This window comes from Salvelinus fontinalis, chromosome 14, assembly GCF_029448725.1.
Source record: "Salvelinus fontinalis isolate EN_2023a chromosome 14, ASM2944872v1, whole genome shotgun sequence".
Taxonomy (NCBI): Eukaryota; Metazoa; Chordata; class Actinopteri; order Salmoniformes; family Salmonidae; genus Salvelinus; species Salvelinus fontinalis.
In genome coordinates, this window is record NC_074678.1 from 8,227,382 (window position 1) to 8,247,249 (window position 19,868).

A 19,868-nucleotide genomic window follows, 5' to 3' on the forward strand; every position below is an offset into this window, starting at 1 on the left:
TAATACACCACAGCATGACTAACCCCTACCAGGGTCCATTAATGACTAACCCCTACCAGGGTACATTAATACACCACAGCATGACTAACCCCTACCAGGGTACATTAATGACTAACCCCTACCAGGGTACATTAATACACCAGACACAGCATGACTAACCCCTACCAGGGTACATTAATACACCACACAGCATGACTAACCCCTAACAGGGTACATGAATACACCACACAGCATGACTAACCCCTACCAGGGTACATTAATGACTAACCCCTAACAGGGTACATTAATGACTAACCCCTAACAGGGTACATTAATGACTAACCCCTAACAGGGTACATTAATGACTAACCCCTAACAGGGTACATTAATGACTAACCCCTAACAGGGTACATTAATACACCACACAGCATGACTAACCCCTACCAGGGTACATTAATACACCAGACACAGCATGACTAACCCCTACCAGGGTACATTAATACACCACACATCATGACTAACCCCTAACAGGGTACATTAATGACTAACCCCTACCAGGGTACATTAATACACCACACAGCATGACTAACCCCTACCAGGGTACATTAATGACTAACCCCTACCAGGGTACATTAATACACCACACAGCATGACTAACCCCTACCAGGGTACATTAATACACCACACAGCATGACTAACCCCTAACAGGGTACATTAATACACCACACATCATGACTAACCCCTTACAGGGTACATTAATGACTAACCCCTACCAGGGTACATTAATACACCACACAGCATGACTAAACCCTACCAGGGTACATTAATGACTAACCCCTAACAGGGTACATTAATGACTAACCCCTAACAGGGTACATTAATACACCACACAGCATGACTAACCCCTACCAAGGTACATTAATACACCAGACAGCATGACTAACCCCTACCAGGGTACATTAATGACTAACCCCTACCAGGGTACATTAATACACCACACATCATGACTAACCCCTAACAGGGTACATTAATGACTAACCCCTACCAGGGTACATTAATACACCACACAGCATGACTAACCCCTACCAGGGTACATTAATACACCAGACAGCATGACTAACCCCTACCAGGGTACATTAATACACCAGACAGCATGACTAACCCCTACCAGGGTACATTAATGACTAACCCCTACCAGGGTACATTAATGACTAACCCCTACCAGGGTACATTAATACACCACACAGCATGACTAACCCCTACCAGGGTACATTAATACACCAGACAGCATGACTAACCCCTACCAGGGTACATTAATACACCAGACACAGCATGACTAACCCCTACCAGGGTACATTAATGACTAACCCCTACCAGGGTACATTAATACACCACACAGCATGACTAACCCCTACCAGGGTACATTAATACACCAGACAGCATGACTAACCCCTACCAGGGTACATTAATACACCAGACACAGCATGACTAACCCCTACCAGGGTACATTAATACACCAGACACAGCATGACTAACCCCTACCAGGGTACATTAATGACTAACCCCTACCAGGGTACATTAATGACTAACCCCTACCAGGGTACATTAAAACACCAGACACAGCATGACTAACCCCTACCAGGGTACATTAATACACCAGACAGCACGACTAACCCCTACCAGGGTACATTAATACACCAGACAGCATGACTAACCCCTACCAGGGTACATTAATACACCAGACAGCATGACTAACCCCTACCAGGGTACATTAATACACCAGACACAGCATGACTAAACAGGGTACCTAGAAATGTTTAAGCCAGTGTGTGTGTTCTGTAAAAGCCTTTCATGATTTTATATTAAAACAGTATAAACACACAGAAGTAGTTTGTGGTTTCATAAAGTAACCTACACGACAACAGTTTACAATAACCCCAATGTACCAGACGTTAAACAATCATGTTTTAACAATATTAAACACCCAACATAAATTCAATCAATCAGCCAATGATCAATCTGACATTATATTGCATATTGATTAAGCCATGCATATTCATTCAGTACTGTTCCAGACTTGCATCCCAGATGGCACCCTATTCCTACTAGTCTGTACTAGTCTGTACTTGTGTCTACTAGTCTGTACTAGTGTCTACTAGTCTGTACTAGTGTGTACTAGTGTCTACTAGTCTGTACTAGTGTATACTAGTCTGTACTAGTGTCTACTAGTCTGTACTAGTCTGTACTTGTGTCTACTAGTATGTACTAGTTTCTACTAGTCTGTACTAGTGTCTACTAGTCTGTACTAGTGTATACTAGTCTGTACTAGTGTCTACTAGTCTGTACTAGTGTGTAATAGTCTGTACTAGTTTCTACTAGTCTGTACTAGTTTCTACTAGTCTGTACTAGTGTCTACTAGTCTGTACTAGTGTCTACTAGTCTGTACTAGTTTCTACTAGTCTTTACTAGTGTATACTAGTCTGTACTAGTGCATACTAGTCTGTACTAGTGTATACTAGTCTGTACTAGTGTCTACTAGTCTGTACTAGTGTGTACTAGTCTGTACTAGTTTCTACTAGTCTGTACTAGTTTCTACTAGTCTGTACTAGTGTCTACTAGTCTGTACTAGTGTCTACTAGTCTGTACTATCGTCTACTAGTCTGTACTAGTGTCTACTAGTGTGTACTAGTGTCTACTAGTCTGTACTAATGTCTACTAGTCTGTACTAATGTCTACTAGTCTGTACTAGTGTCTACTGGTCTGTACTAGTGTATACTAGTCTGTACTAGTTTCTACTAGTCTGTACTAGTGTCTACTAGTCTGTACTAGTTTCTACTGGTCTGTACTAGTGTATACTAGTCTGTACTAGTTTCTACTAGTCTGTACTAGTGTCTACTAGTCTGTACTAGTGTCTACTAGTTTCTACTAGTCTGTACTAGTCTGTACTTGTGTCTACTAGTCTGTACTAGTTTCTACTAGTCTTTACTAGTCTGTACTAGTTTCTACTAGTCTGTACTAGTCTGTACTTGTGTCTACTCGTCTGTACTAGTGTCTACTAGTCTGTACTAGTGTCTACTAGTCTGTACTAGTGTCTACTAGTCTGTACTTGTGTCTACTAGTCTGTACTAGTTTCTTCTAGTCTGTACTAGTCTGTACTAGTTTCTACTAGTCTGTTCTAGGCTGTACTAGTGTCTACTATTCTGTACTAGTGTCTACTAGTTTCTACTAGTCTGTACTAGTCTGTACTTGTGTCTACTAGTCTGTACTAGTTTCTACTAGTCTTTACTAGTCTGTACTAGTTTCTACTAGTCTGTACTAGTCTGTACTTGTGTCTACTCGACTGTACTAGTGTCTACTAGTCTGTACTAGTGTCTACTAGTTTCTACTAGTCTGTACTAGTCTGTACTTGTGTCTACTAGTCTGTACTAGTTTCTACTAGTCTTTACTAGTCTGTACTAGTTTCTACTAGTCTGTACTAGTCTGTACTTGTGTCTACTCGTCTGTACTAGGGTCTACTAGTCTGTACTAGTGTCTACTAGTCTGTACTAGTGTCTACTAGTCTGTACTTGTGTCTACTAGTCTGTACTAGTTTCTACTAGTCTGTACTAGTCTGTACTAGTTTCTACTAGTCTGTACTAGGCTGTACTAGTGTCTACTATTCTGTACTAGTGTCTACTAGTCTGTACTAGTGTCTACTAGTCTGTACTTGTGTCTACTAGTCTGTACTAGTTTCTACTAGTCTGTACTAGTCTGTACTAGTTTCTACTAGTCTGTACTAGTCTGTACTAGTTTCTACTAGTCTGTACTAGGCTGTACTAGTGTCTACTATTCTGTACTAGTGTCTACTAGTCTGTACTTGTGTCTACTAGTCTGTACTAGTTTCTACTAGTCTGTACTAGTCTGTACTAGTTTCTACTAGTCTGTACTAGGCTGTACTAGTGTCTACTAGTCTGTACTAGTGTCTACTATTCTGTACTAGTGTCTACTATTCTGTACTAGTGTCTACTAGTCTGTACTTGTGTCTACTAGTCTGTACTAGTTTCTACTAGTCTGTACTAGGCTGTACTAGTGTCTACTAGTCTGTACTAGTGTCTACTATTCTGTACTAGTGTCTACTATTCTGTACTAGTGTCTACTAGTCTGTACTTGTGTCTACTAGTCTGTACTAGTTTCTACTAGTCTGTACTAGTCTGTACTAGTTTCTACTAGTCTGTACTAGTCTGTACTAGTGTCTACTATTCTGTACTAGTGTCTACTATTCTGTACTAGTGTCTACTATTCTGTACTAGTGTCTACTAGTCTGTACTTGTGTCTACTAGTCTGTACTAGTTTCTACTAGTCTGTACTAGTCTGTACTAGTTTCTACTAGTCTGTACTAGGCTGTACTAGTGTCTACTAGTCTGTACTAGTGTCTACTAGTCTGTACTAGTGTCTACTATTCTGTACTAGTGTCTACTATTCTGTACTAGTGTCTACTATTCTGTACTAGTGTCTACTATTCTGTACTAGTGTCTACTATTCTGTACTAGTGTCTACTAGTCTGTACTTGTGTCTACTAGTCTGTACTAGTGTCTACTATTCTGTACTAGTGTCTACTATTCTGTACTAGTGTCTACTAGTCTGTACTAGTGTCTACTAGTCTGTACTAGTTTCTACTAGTCTTTACTAGTGTATACTAGTGTCTACTAGTCTGTACTAGTGCATACTAGTCTGTACTAGTCTGTACTTGTGTCTACTAGTCTGTACTAGTTTCTACTAGTCTTTACTAGTCTGTACTAGTTTCTACTAGTCTGTACTAGTCTGTACTTGTGTCTACTCGTCTGTACTAGGGTCTACTAGTCTGTACTAGTGTCTACTAGTCTGTACTAGTGTCTACTAGTCTGTACTTGTGTCTACTAGTCTGTACTAGTTTCTACTAGTCTGTACTAGTCTGTACTAGTTTCTACTAGTCTGTACTAGGCTGTACTAGTGTCTACTATTCTGTACTAGTGTCTACTAGTCTGTACTAGTGTCTACTAGTCTGTACTTGTGTCTACTAGTCTGTACTAGTTTCTACTAGTCTGTACTAGTCTGTACTAGTTTCTACTAGTCTGTACTAGTCTGTACTAGTTTCAACTAGTCTGTACTAGGCTGTACTAGTGTCTACTATTCTGTACTAGTGTCTACTAGTCTGTACTTGTGTCTACTAGTCTGTACTAGTTTCTACTAGTCTGTACTAGTCTGTACTAGTTTCTACTAGTCTGTACTAGGCTGTACTAGTGTCTACTAGTCTGTACTAGTGTCTACTATTCTGTACTAGTGTCTACTATTCTGTACTAGTGTCTACTATTCTGTACTAGTGTCTACTAGTCTGTACTTGTGTCTACTAGTCTGTACTAGTTTCTACTAGTCTGTACTACTCTGTACTAGTTTCTACTAGTCTGTACTAGGCTGTACTAGTTTCTACTAGTCTGTACTAGTCTGTACTAGTGTCTACTATTCTGTACTAGTGTCTACTATTCTGTACTAGTGTCTACTAGTCTGTACTTGTGTCTACTAGTCTGTACTAGTTTCTACTAGTCTGTACTAGTCTGTACTAGTTTCTACTAGTCTGTACTAGTCTGTACTAGTGTCTACTATTCTGTACTAGTGTCTACTATTCTGTACTAGTGTCTACTATTCTGTACTAGTGTCTACTAGTCTGTACTTGTGTCTACTAGTCTGTACTAGTTTCTACTAGTCTGTACTAGTCTGTACTAGTTTCTACTAGTCTGTACTAGGCTGTACTAGTGTCTACTAGTCTGTACTAGTGTCTACTAGTCTGTACTAGTGTCTACTATTCTGTACTAGTGTCTACTATTCTGTACTAGTGTCTACTATTCTGTACTAGTGTCTACTATTCTGTACTAGTGTCTACTATTCTGTACTAGTGTCTACTAGTCTGTACTTGTGTCTACTAGTCTGTACTAGTGTCTACTATTCTGTACTAGTGTCTACTATTCTGTACTAGTGTCTACTATTCTGTACTAGTGTCTACTATTCTGTACTAGTGTCTACTATTCTGTACTAGTGTCTACTATTCTGTACTAGTGTCTACTAGTCTGTACTAGTGTCTACTAGTCTGTACTAGTGTCTACTATTCTGTACTAGTGTCTACTATTCTGTACTAGTGTCTACTAGTCTGTACTAGTGTCTACTATTCTGTACTAGTTTCTACTAGTCTGTACTAGGCTGTACTAGTGTCTACTAGTCTGTACTAGTGTCTACTAGTCTGTACTTGTGTCTACTAGTCTGTACTAGTTTCTACTAGTCTGTACTAGTCTGTACTAGTTTCTACTAGTCTGTACTAGTCTGTACTAGTTTCTACTAGTCTGTACTAGGCTGTACTAGTGTCTACTATTCTGTACTAGTGTCTACTAGTCTGTACTTGTGTCTACTAGTCTGTACTAGTTTCTACTAGTCTGTACTAGTCTGTACTAGTTTCTACTAGTCTGTACTAGGCTGTACTAGTGTCTACTAGTCTGTACTAGTGTCTACTATTCTGTACTAGTGTCTACTATTCTGTACTAGTGTCTACTAGTCTGTACTTGTGTCTACTAGTCTGTACTAGTTTCTACTAGTCTGTACTAGGCTGTACTAGTGTCTACTAGTCTGTACTAGTGTCTACTATTCTGTACTAGTGTCTACTATTCTGTACTAGTGTCTACTAGTCTGTACTTGTGTCTACTAGTCTGTACTAGTTTCTACTAGTCTGTACTAGTCTGTACTAGTTTCTACTAGTCTGTACTAGTCTGTACTAGTGTCTACTATTCTGTACTAGTGTCTACTATTCTGTACTAGTGTCTACTATTCTGTACTAGTGTCTACTAGTCTGTACTTGTGTCTACTAGTCTGTACTAGTTTCTACTAGTCTGTACTAGTCTGTACTAGTTTCTACTAGTCTGTACTAGGCTGTACTAGTGTCTACTAGTCTGTACTAGTGTCTACTAGTCTGTACTAGTGTCTACTATTCTGTACTAGTGTCTACTATTCTGTACTAGTGTCTACTATTCTGTACTAGTGTCTACTATTCTGTACTAGTGTCTACTATTCTGTACTAGTGTCTACTAGTCTGTACTTGTGTCTACTAGTCTGTACTAGTGTCTACTATTCTGTACTAGTGTCTACTATTCTGTACTAGTGTCTACTAGTCTGTACTAGTGTCTACTAGTCTGTACTAGTTTCTACTAGTCTTTACTAGTGTATACTAGTGTCTACTAGTCTGTACTAGTGCATACTAGTCTGTACTAGTCTGTACTTGTGTCTACTAGTCTGTACTAGTTTCTACTAGTCTTTACTAGTCTGTACTAGTTTCTACTAGTCTGTACTAGTCTGTACTTGTGTCTACTCGTCTGTACTAGGGTCTACTAGTCTGTACTAGTGTCTACTAGTCTGTACTAGTGTCTACTAGTCTGTACTTGTGTCTACTAGTCTGTACTAGTTTCTACTAGTCTGTACTAGTCTGTACTAGTTTCTACTAGTCTGTACTAGGCTGTACTAGTGTCTACTATTCTGTACTAGTGTCTACTAGTCTGTACTAGTGTCTACTAGTCTGTACTTGTGTCTACTAGTCTGTACTAGTTTCTACTAGTCTGTACTAGTCTGTACTAGTTTCTACTAGTCTGTACTAGTCTGTACTAGTTTCAACTAGTCTGTACTAGGCTGTACTAGTGTCTACTATTCTGTACTAGTGTCTACTAGTCTGTACTTGTGTCTACTAGTCTGTACTAGTTTCTACTAGTCTGTACTAGTCTGTACTAGTTTCTACTAGTCTGTACTAGGCTGTACTAGTGTCTACTAGTCTGTACTAGTGTCTACTATTCTGTACTAGTGTCTACTATTCTGTACTAGTGTCTACTATTCTGTACTAGTGTCTACTAGTCTGTACTTGTGTCTACTAGTCTGTACTAGTTTCTACTAGTCTGTACTACTCTGTACTAGTTTCTACTAGTCTGTACTAGGCTGTACTAGTTTCTACTAGTCTGTACTAGTCTGTACTAGTGTCTACTATTCTGTACTAGTGTCTACTATTCTGTACTAGTGTCTACTAGTCTGTACTTGTGTCTACTAGTCTGTACTAGTTTCTACTAGTCTGTACTAGTCTGTACTAGTTTCTACTAGTCTGTACTAGTCTGTACTAGTGTCTACTATTCTGTACTAGTGTCTACTATTCTGTACTAGTGTCTACTATTCTGTACTAGTGTCTACTAGTCTGTACTTGTGTCTACTAGTCTGTACTAGTTTCTACTAGTCTGTACTAGTCTGTACTAGTTTCTACTAGTCTGTACTAGGCTGTACTAGTGTCTACTAGTCTGTACTAGTGTCTACTAGTCTGTACTAGTGTCTACTATTCTGTACTAGTGTCTACTATTCTGTACTAGTGTCTACTATTCTGTACTAGTGTCTACTATTCTGTACTAGTGTCTACTATTCTGTACTAGTGTCTACTAGTCTGTACTTGTGTCTACTAGTCTGTACTAGTGTCTACTATTCTGTACTAGTGTCTACTATTCTGTACTAGTGTCTACTATTCTGTACTAGTGTCTACTATTCTGTACTAGTGTCTACTATTCTGTACTAGTGTCTACTATTCTGTACTAGTGTCTACTAGTCTGTACTAGTGTCTACTAGTCTGTACTAGTGTCTACTATTCTGTACTAGTGTCTACTATTCTGTACTAGTGTCTACTAGTCTGTACTAGTGTCTACTATTCTGTACTAGTTTCTACTAGTCTGTACTAGGCTGTACTAGTGTCTACTAGTCTGTACTAGTGTCTACTAGTCTGTACTAGAGGTCGACCGATTAATCAGACGATTTTCAAGTTTTCATAACAATCGGAAATCGGTCTTTTTTTTTTTCTTTTTTTTTTTACACCTTTATTTAATCTTTATTTAATTAGGCAAGTCAGTTAAGAACACATTCTTATTTTCAATGACGGCCTAGGAACCCCCTAAACGAAGCAGAACGACAGATTTGTAACCTTGTCAGCTCGGGGATCCAATCTTGCATTGATTACATTGCATTCCACGAGGAGCCTGCCTGTTAGCGAATGCAGTAAGGTAAGTTGCTAGCTAGCATTAAACTTATCTTATAAAAAACAATCAATCAATGACTGTCATTGCTCAAATGTGTACTTAACCATAAACATCAATGCCTTTCTTAAAATCAATACACAAGTATATAATTTTAAACCTGCATATTTAGCTAAAAGAAATCCAGGTTAGCAGGCAATATTAACCAGGTGAAATTGTGTCATTTCTCTTGCGTTCATTGCACACAGAGTCAGGGTATATGCAACAGTTTGGGCCGCCAGGCTCTTTGCGAAGTAATTTGCCAGAACTTTACGTAATTATGACAACATTGAAGGTTGTGCAATGTAACAGGAATATTTAGACTCATGGATGCCACCCGTTAGATAAAATACGGAACGGAATAAACGTTTTGTTTTCGAGGTGATTGTTTCCGGATTAGTCAAAGATATATGGTTTAGAGAGAAATAGTCGACGCGCTATAATTCCTGTAATAACTTGCGGCTGAATTTGAAAGGGGTTCCTTCGTTATTTTACCGTTCATGTCTTCCATAGAGAATGTCTTGATCTACTTCAAATAAGGTCTGTGTTTCGTGCAGGCTTAAACCGCCTCGACGTTTTGATACCCGTGTTAATCTCACTAGGATAAGGTAACGTTTGTCAACATATTTTCATAAATCCACTCTACAATTTTTTTTATCTTCGCTTATATTTAGCCAATATTGATCAGAGTTACCTTGTCCTATGGATATCTACGCAGTTATAAAATTGGCACGGTGATGTAAGCCTACACGAAACACAGACCTTATTTTAAGTGAATCTAAAAATATCCTATGGAATAAATGAAGGAACCGCTTTTCAGATTTTGCTAGGTGTCATGGGAATTATGACTCGCACTTTGGTTGTCAATTCTTACCATGCCCATTATTAAAATAGGATTTCCTGCATATAGAAATTAAAGTTTTTGTTTTCAACATTCATCACAGGTAACTTAAACTCTATTTTTATTCAAACAGTTGAGAGTATTTGTCTCCTAAGTAGACTCTTCAGCATCATTGTCACTTCAGAGCTGTGTGCGTGTATTTATGTATTATATTAAGTTAAAATAAAAGTGTTCATTGTTCATTCAGTATTGTTGCAATTGAGATTATTACAAACATGTGTGTGTGTGTATGATATATATATATATATATTTAAAAAAAACATTTATTTTTATTTTTATAAATCGTCCGATTAATCGGTACCGGCTTTTTTTTATCGGTATCGGCATTTAAAAATCATAATCGGTCGACCTCTAGTCTGTACTAGTTTCTACTAGTCTGTACTAGTGTCTACTAGTCTGTACTAGTGTGTACTAGTTTCTACTCGTCTGTACTTGCCTCCACAGTCTTCGTACTTCATCTGGTCGGTCTGCCTCTCATCATCGTACATCTCCAGGAACTCCTTGATGCTCTTGGTGTACTTCAGATACGTCTCCACATCGTTGACATTGTAAGAGATCTCAAACTTTTCAGAGCGTGGGGTGTGGGATAAACCTGTAGGTAGACAACACACTGGGTTAGACCTGTAGGTAGACAACACACTGGGTTAGACCTGTAGGTAGACAACACACTGGGTTAGACCTGTAGGTAGACAACACACTGGGTTAGACCTGTAGGTAGACAACACACTGGGTTAGACCTGTAGGTAGACAACACACTGGGTTAGACCTGTAGGTAGACAACACACTGGGTTAGACCTGTAGGTAGACAACACACTGGGTTAGACCTGTAGGTAGACAACACACTGGGTTAGACCTGTAGGTAGACAACACACTGGGTTAGACCTGTAGGTAGACAACACACTGGGCTAGACCTGTAGGTAGACAACACACTGGGTTAGTATGGATGATAAACCTGTAGGTAGACAACACACTGGGTCAGTATGGATGATAGACAACACCCTGGGTTAGTATGGGTGATAGACCTGTAGGTGGAGAGGGTACAAAATAGGGCTAAAGAGGAAGTACTGCCAGGTGGAGAGGGTATTAAATAGGGCTATAGAGGAAGATAGAGGAAGTACTGCCAGGTAGAGAGGGTATTAAATAGGGCTAAAGAGGAAGTACTGCCAGGTGGAGAGGGTATTAAATAGTGCTTTGGAGGAAGATAGAGGAAGTACTGCCAGGTAGAGAGGGTATTAAATAGGGCTAAAGAGGAAGTACTGCCAGGTGGAGAGGGTATTAAATAGGGCTTTGGAGGAAGATAGAGGAAGTACTGCCAGGTAGAGAGGGTATTAAATAGGGCTAAAGAGGAAGTACTGCCAGGTGGAGAGGGTATTAAATAGGGCTAAAGAGGAAGTACTGCCAGGTGGAGAGGGTATTAAATAGGGCTTTGGAGGAAGATAGAGGAAGTACTGCCAGGTAGAGAGGGTATTAAATAGGGCTTTAGAGGAAGATAGAGGAAGTACTGCCAGGTAGAGAGGGTATTAAATAGGGCTTTGGAGGAAGATAGAGGAAGTACTGCCAGGTAGAGAGGGTATTAAATAGGGCTATAGAGGAAGATAGAGGAAGTACTACCAGGTGGAGAGGGTATTAAATAGGGCTATAGAGGAAGATAGAGGAAGTACTACCAGGTGGAGAGGGTATTAAATAGGGCTAAAGAGGAAGTACTGCCAGGTGGAGAGGGTATTAAATAGGGCTATAGAGGAAGTACTGCCAGGTGGAGAGGGTATTAAATAGGGCTATGGAGGAAGTACTGCCAGGTAGAGAGGGTATTAAATAGGGCTATAGGGGTAGTACTACCAGGTGGAGAGGGTATTAAATAGGGCTATAGAGGAAGTACTACCAGGTGGAGAGGGTATTAAATAGGGCTATAGAGGAAGTACTGCCAGGTAGAGAGGGTATTAAATAGGGCTATAGGGGTAGTACTACCAGGTGGAGAGGGTATTAAATAGGGCTATAGAGGAAGTACTACCAGGTGGAGAGGGTATTAAATAGGGCTATAGGGGTAGTACTACCAGGTGGAGAGGGTATTAAATAGGGCTATAGAGGAAGTACTGCCAGGTGGAGAGGGTATTAAATAGGGCTATAGAGGAAGATAGAGGAAGTACTACCAGGTGGAGAGGGTATTAAATAGGGCTATAGAGGAAGTACTGCCAGGTGGAGAGGGTATTAAATAGGGCTTTGGAGGAAGATAGAGGAAGTACTGCCAGGTAGAGAGGGTATTAAATAGGGCTTTAGAGGAAGATAGAGGAAGTACTACCAGGTGGAGAGGGTATTAAATAGGGCTTTAGAGGAAGTACTACCAGGTGGAGAGGGTATTAAATAGGGCTATAGAGGAAGTACTACCAGGTGGAGAGGGTATTAAATAGGGCTATAGAGGAAGTACTACCAGGTGGAGAGGGTATTAAATAGGGCTATAGAGGAAGTACTACCAGGTGGAGAGGGTATTAAATAGGGCTATAGAGGAAGTACTACCAGGTGGAGAGGGTATTAAATAGGGCTATAGAGGAAGTACTACCAGGTGGAGAGGGTATTAAATAGGGCTATAGAGGAAGTACTACCAGGTGGAGAGGGTATTAAATAGGGCTATAGAGGAAGATAGAGGAAGTACTACCAGGTGGAGAGGGTATTAAATAGGGCTATAGGGGTAGATAGAGGAAGTACTACCAGGTAGAGAGGGTATTAAATAGGGCTAAAGAGGAAGTACTGCCAGGTAGAGAGGGTATTAAATAGGGCTATAGAGGAAGATAGAGGAAGTACTGCCAGGTAGAGAGGGTATTAAATAGGGCTATAGAGGAAGATAGAGGAAGTACTGCCAGGTAGAGAGGGTATTAAATAGGGCTAAAGAGGAAGTACTGCCAGGTAGAGAGGGTATTAAATAGGGCTAAAGAGGAAGTACTGCCAGGTAGAGAGGGTATTAAATAGGGCTATAGAGGAAGTACTACCAGGTGGAGAGGGTATTAAATAGGGCTATAGGGGTAGTACTACCAGGTGGAGAGGGTATTAAATAGGGCTATAGAGGAAGATAGAGGAAGTACTACCAGGTGGAGAGGGTATTAAATAGGGCTATAGAGGAAGTACTGCCAGGTGGAGAGGGTATTAAATAGGGCTATAGAGGAAGATAGAGGAAGTACTACCAGGTGGAGAGGGTATTAAATAGGGCTATAGAGGAAGTACTGCCAGGTAGAGAGGGTATTAAATAGGGCTAAAGAGGAAGTACTGCCAGGTGGAGAGGGTATTAAATAGGGCTATAGAGGAAGATAGAGGAAGTACTACCAGGTGGAGAGGGTATTAAATAGGGCTATAGAGGAAGTACTGCCAGGTAGAGAGGGTATTAAATAGGGCTAAAGAGGAAGTACTGCCAGGTGGAGAGGGTATTAAATAGGGCTATAGAGGAAGATAGGGGAAGTACTGCCAGGTAGAGAGGGTATTAAATAGGGCTATAGAGGAAGTACTGCCAGGTGGAGAGGGTATTAAATAGGGCTATAGAGGAAGTACTACCAGGTGGAGAGGGTATTAAATAGGGCTATAGAGGAAGATAGAGGAAGTACTACCAGGTGGAGAGGGTATTAAATAGGGCTATAGAGGAAGTACTGCCAGGTAGAGAGGGTATTAAATAGGGCTAAAGAGGAAGTACTGCCAGGTGGAGAGGGTATTAAATAGGGCTATAGAGGAAGATAGAGGAAGTACTACCAGGTGGAGAGGGTATTAAATAGGGCTATAGAGGAAGTACTGCCAGGTAGAGAGGGTATTAAATAGGGCTAAAGAGGAAGTACTGCCAGGTGGAGAGGGTATTAAATAGGGCTATAGAGGAAGATAGGGGAAGTACTGCCAGGTAGAGAGGGTATTAAATAGGGCTATAGAGGAAGTACTGCCAGGTGGAGAGGGTATTAAATAGGGCTATAGAGGAAGTACTACCAGGTGGAGAGGGTATTAAATAGGGCTATAGAGGAAGTACTGCCAGGTAGAGAGGGTATTAAATAGGGCTATAGGGGAAGTACTACCAAGTGGAGAGGGTAAAAATGGGGTCATACTATGTATTTATTTGGACAGTGACGCTAAAACTTGTCATTTGGATCTATACTCCAGCATTTTGGCTTTGAGATAAAAGATATATCTGAAGCGACAGTACAAAATGTCATCTTTTATTTTAGGGTATTCTTATACATACAGTTGAAGTTACATACACTTAGGTTGGAGTCATTAAAACTTGTTTTTCAACCACTCCACACATTTCTTGTCAACAAACTATAGTTTTGGCAAGTAGGTTAGGACATCTACTTTGTGCATGACACAAGTAATTTGTTCAACAATTGTTTACAGACAGATTATTTCACTTATAATTCACTGTATCACAATTCCAGTGGGTCAGAAGTTTACATACACTAAGTTGACTGTGCCTTTAAACAGCTTGGAAAATTCCAGAAAATTATGTCATGGCTTTAGAAGCTTCTGATAGGCTAATTGACATCTTTTGAGTCAATTGGAGGTGTACCTGTGGATGTAATTCAAGGCCTCCCTTCAAACTCAGTGCCTCTTTGCTTGAGATCATGGGAAAATCAAAAGAAATCAGTCAAGATGTCAGAAAAAAATGGTAGACCTCCACAAGTCTGGTTCATCCTTGGTAGCAATTTCCAAATGCCTGAAGGTACCACATTCATCTGTACAAACAATAGTACACAAGTATAAACACCATGGGACCATGCAGCCGTCATACCGCTCAGGAAGGAGACGCGTTCTGTCTCCTAGAGAAGAACGTACTTTGGTGCGAAAAGTGCAAATCAATCCCAGAACAACAGCAAAGGACCGTGTGAAGATGCTGGAGGAAACAGGTACAAAAGTATCTATATCCACATTAAAATGAGTCCTATATCGACGTAACCTGAAAGGCCGCTCAGCACGGAAGAAGACACTGCTCCAAAACCACCATAAAAAGCCAGGCTACGGTGTGCAACTGCACATGGGGACAAAGATCATACTTTTGGAAAACTGTCCTCTGGTCTGATGAAACAAAAACAGAACTGTTTGGCCATAATGACCATCGTTATGTTTTGAGGAAAAGGGGGGAGGCTTACAAACCGAAGAACACCATCCCAAATATGAAGCACGGGGTGGCAGCATCATGTTGTGGGGGTGCTTTTCTGCAGGAGGGACTAGTGCACTTCACAAAATAGATGGCGTCATGAGGCAGGACAATTATGTGGATATATTGAAGCAACATCTCAAGACATCAGTCAGGAAGTTAAAGCTTGGTCGCAAATGGGTCTTCCAAATGGACAATGACCCCAAGCATACTTCCAAAGTTGTGGAAAAATGGCTTAAGGCCAACAAAGTCAAGGTATTGGAGTGGCCATCACAAAGCCCTGACCTCAATCCCATAGACAATTTGTGGGCAGAACTGAAAAAGCATGTGCGAGCAAGGAGGCCTACAAACCTGACTCAGTTACAACAGCTCTGTCAGGAGGAATGGGCCAAAATTCACCTAACTTATTGTGGGAAGCTTGTGGAAGGCTACCCAAAACATTTGACCCAAGTTAAACAATTAAAAGGCAATGCTACCAAATACTAATTGAGTGTATGTAAACTTCTGACCCACTGGGAATGTGATGAAATAAATAAAAGCTGAAATAAATCATTCTCTTTACTATTATTCTGACATTTCACATTCTTAAAATAAAGTGGTGATCCTAACTGACCTAAGACTGTCACGTTCCTGACCTATTTATGTTAGTTTTTGTGTGTTAGTTGGTCAGGACGTGAGGTTGGGTGGGCATTCTATGTTATCTGTGTCTATGTTGGTTTTGGTTTGCCTGGTATGGCTCTTGATTAGAGGCAGGTGGTTTGCGTTTGCCTCTAATTAAGAGTCATATTTAGGTAGGGCATTCTCACTGTTTGTTTGTGGGTGATTGTCTCCTGTGTCCGTATGTTATGTTCGTACCACATGGGACTGTAGCGTTTGTTTGTTTCGTTTCGTTTCGATGTCGTCTGTTTCCTGTACGTAAGTTTATGTTTAGTTATGTAAGTTTATGTTCAGGTCTCGTCAACGTCGTTTTGTTATTTTGTAGTATTGAAAGTGTTTGTTTCGTTTCGTGTTGCCATCTTTATCGTTGTTATAATAAAGATGGCTTATTTCCCTAAGCCTGCGTTTTGGTCTTCAGATCCCTCTCTCCTCACCTCGTCCGAGGATGAGGAGAGCGTCACCCGTTACAGAATCACCCACCACGCTAAGACCAAGCGGCAAGGGAAAACGAAACGGAGTAAGGGACAGGAGAGAAAGGAGCAATGGACATGGGACGAGGTTTTGGATGGAAAGGGTTGCTACACTTGGGAGGAGATCCTAGCTGGTAGAGATCGCCTCCCATGGGAACAGCTGGAGGCACTGAGGAGAGCGGAGGCTACCGGAGAGAGGAACCGGAGCTATGAGGGAACGCGTCTGGCACGGAAGCCGAAAAAGCCCGTAAGTAATTCCCAAAAATTTATTGGGGGGGGGCTAGGAGGTGGTGGGCCAAGGGCAGGTAGGAGACCTGCGCCCACTTCCCAGGCTTACCGTGGAGAGCGGGAGTACGGGCAGGCGCCGTGTTACGCAGTAGAGCGCACGGTGTCTCCTGTACGAGTGCATAGCCCAGTGCGGGTTATTCCACCTCCCCGCACTGGTAGGGCTAGATTGAGTATTGAGCCAGGTGTCATGAGGCCGGCTCAACGCGTCTGGTCTCCAGTGCGTCTCCTCGGGCCGGCATACATGGCACCTGCCTTACGCATGGTTTCCCCAGTTCGCCTACATAGCCCGGTGCTGCTTATTCCACCTCCCCGCACTGGTCGGGCAACCGGGAGTATTCAACCAGGTAAGGTTGGGCAAGCTCAATGCTCAAGAGTGCCAGTACGCCTCCACGGTCCGGTATTTCCGGCACCACCTCCCCGCCCCAGCCTAGTACCTACAGTGTATACACTACGCACTAGGCTACCAGTGCGTATCCTGAGCCCTGTTCCTCCTCCACGCACTCTCCCTGTGGTGCGTGTGTCTAGCCCGGTGCCTCCAGTTCGGGCACCACGCACTGAGCCACCTGTGCGTCTCCAGAGCCCTGAACATACTGTGTCTTCTCCCCCTACTGATCCTGATGTGCTTGTCCTCAGCCCGGTGTCAACAGTGCCGGTACCACGCATCAGGGATGGAGTGGGCTTTGGGAATACAGTGTGCCCTGTCCCTGCTCCCCGCACTAGTAGGAAGGTGCTTGTCATTAGCGCGGTGCCTCCAGTTCCGGCGCCGCGCACCAGGTCTACAGTGCGCCATATCCGGCCAGAGCCATCCGTCTCACCAGCGCCATCTGAGCCATCCGTCTCCCCAGCGCCATCTGAGCCGTCCGTCTCCCCAGCGCCATCTGGGCCATCCGTCTCCCCAGCGCCATCTGAGCCATCCGTCTCACCAGCGCCATCTGAGCTATCCGTCTCCCCAGCGCCATCTGAGCCGTCCGTCTCCCCAGCGCCATCTGGGCCATCCGTCTCCCCAGCGCCATCTGAGCCATCCGTCTCCCCAGCGCCGTCTGAGCCATCCGTCTGCCAGGAGCCTGCAAAGCCGCCCGTCTGCCATGAGCCTGCAAAGCCGCCCGTCTGCCATGAGCCTACGGGGCCGTCAGCCAGACGGGAGCCGCTGGAGCCATCAGCCAGACAGGAGCCGCTGGAGCCGTCAGCCAGACAGGATCTGCCGGAGCCGCCAGCCGGACGGGATCTGCCAGGGCCGCCAACCAGACGGGATCTGCCAGGGCCGCCAACCGGACGGGATCTGCCAGGGCCGCCAACCGGACGGGATCTGCCGGGGCCGCCAGCCAGACGGGATCTGCCAGAGCCGCCAGCAGGCCATGAGCAGCCGGAGCCGTCAGAGAGCCATGAGCAGCCAGAGCCGTCAGAGAGCCATGAGCAGCCAGAGCCGTCAGAGCGCCATGAGCAGCCAGAGCCGTCAGAGCGCCATGAGCAGCCAGAGCCGTCAGCCTGCCATGAGCGTCGAGAGCCGTCAGCCTGCCATGAGCGTCGAGAGCCGTCAGCCTGCCATGAGCGTCGAGAGCCGTCAGCCTGCCATGAGCGTCGAGAGCCGTCAGCCTGCCATGAGCGTCGAGAGCCGTCAGCCAGCCATGAGCGTCGAGATTCGTCAGTCAGCCATGAGCTGCCCTTCAGCCTGAAAAGGCTAAATACCCAGAACTGCCCATCAGTCCAGAGCTGTCTCTCTGTCCGGAGCTGCCTTTCAGTCCGGAGTTGCCCCTCTATCCTGATCTCCCTCTCTATCTTTATCTACCTCTATATTCTTATCTATCCCTCTGTCTTGGTTTATCTCTCTGTCCCGGTGTTGTCATTATTAGATATGTTATTAAGAGGATTTTGTGGGGGAAGAAAGAGGGTGGACATGCTTGGAGGGAGGAGGCTAGGATGGATTGTGGTGGGGTGGGAACTGCGCCCGGAGCCTGAGCCACCACCGTGGTTAGATGCCCACCCAGACCCTCCCCTAGACTTTGTGCTGGTGCGTCCGGAGTTCGCACCTTGTGGGGGGGGTACTGTCACGTTCCTGACCTATTTATGTTAGTTTTTGTGTGTTAGTTGGTCAGGACGTGAGGTTGGGTGGGCATTCTATGTTATCTGTGTCTATGTTGGTTTTGGTTTGCCTGGTATGGCTCTTGATTAGAGGCAGGTGGTTTGCGTTTGCCTCTAATTAAGAGTCATATTTAGGTAGGGCATTCTCACTGTTTGTTTGTGGGTGATTGTCTCCTGTGTCCGTATGTTATGTTCGTACCACATGGGACTGTAGCGTTTGTTTGTTTCGTTTCGTTTCGATGTCGTCTGTTTCCTGTACGTAAGTTTATGTTTAGTTATGTAAGTTTATGTTCAGGTCTCGTCAACGTCGTTTTGTTATTTTGTAGTATTGAAAGTGTTTGTTTCGTTTCGTGTTGCCATCTTTATCGTTGTTATAATAAAGATGGCTTATTTCCCTAAGCCTGCGTTTTGGTCTTCAGATCCCTCTCTCCTCACCTCGTCCGAGGATGAGGAGAGCGTCACCCGTTACAAAGACAGGACATTTTTACTAGGATTAAATGTCAGGAATTGTGAAAAACTGAGTTTAAATGTATTTGGCTAAGGTGAATGTAAACTTCCAACTTCAACTGTATCTGTTTTACTGTTTAGAAATGAAAGCACTTTGTCACCATTGTTTGTTTGTGATATATAACGAATGTGCCCACTTTGGTAATGGCACATTCGCTCTAGGCAACAGCTGGCTGATACAGTATGGGCAAAGCCTACATGATGATATTATAATGGACAAAAGAGCGAGGTTATTTTAATTTGTCCAACGGCAGCCCAGCATCGACCATCGTGTCACCAGAATAAGACCCTGGATATTTATTTGTAAAGGAGCATCAAGCTCACAGTTCACTTTCACCACCCTGTGAAGTTCATCATAACTGATTTCATCTGTAGCTGGTCACCGTGACCTTTCAACACCCTGTGAAGTTCATCATAACTGATTTCATCTGTAGCTGGTCACCGTGACCTTTCACGACCCTGTGAAGTTCATCATAACTGATTTCATCTGTAGCTGGTCACCGTGACCTTTCAACACCCTGTGAAGTTCATCATAACTGATTTCATCTGTAGCCTCAAAATAATCCCAAACACAGCCAAAACAAACAGCAATTCAACAAGTTTGTAGAGTCAAATCAAATCCAATTTAATTTGTCAAATACGCCGAAACAACTGGTTAGACTTTACTGTGAAATGCTTTGCTTACAAGCCCTTCCCAACAATGCAGAGTAAAAACAGCACCAAAACAGGAATAAAATTAAATACACAAGAATGGAGCTATATACAGGAAGTACCAGATC

General features: G+C 42.8%; 1 protein-coding gene across 1 annotated transcript in view; it reads right to left on the bottom strand.

Annotated features, from left to right (window-relative positions):
- Positions 1-19,868, bottom strand: part of LOC129869454 (sodium/potassium-transporting ATPase subunit beta-233-like) — a 50,078-nt gene that overhangs the window by 14,674 nt on the left and 15,536 nt on the right. Inside the window, exon 3 of the mRNA XM_055943888.1 lies at positions 10,406-10,561. Coding sequence (XP_055799863.1) covers positions 10,406-10,561 — 156 coding nt within the window. The remainder of the gene's footprint in view (positions 1-10,405; positions 10,562-19,868) is intronic.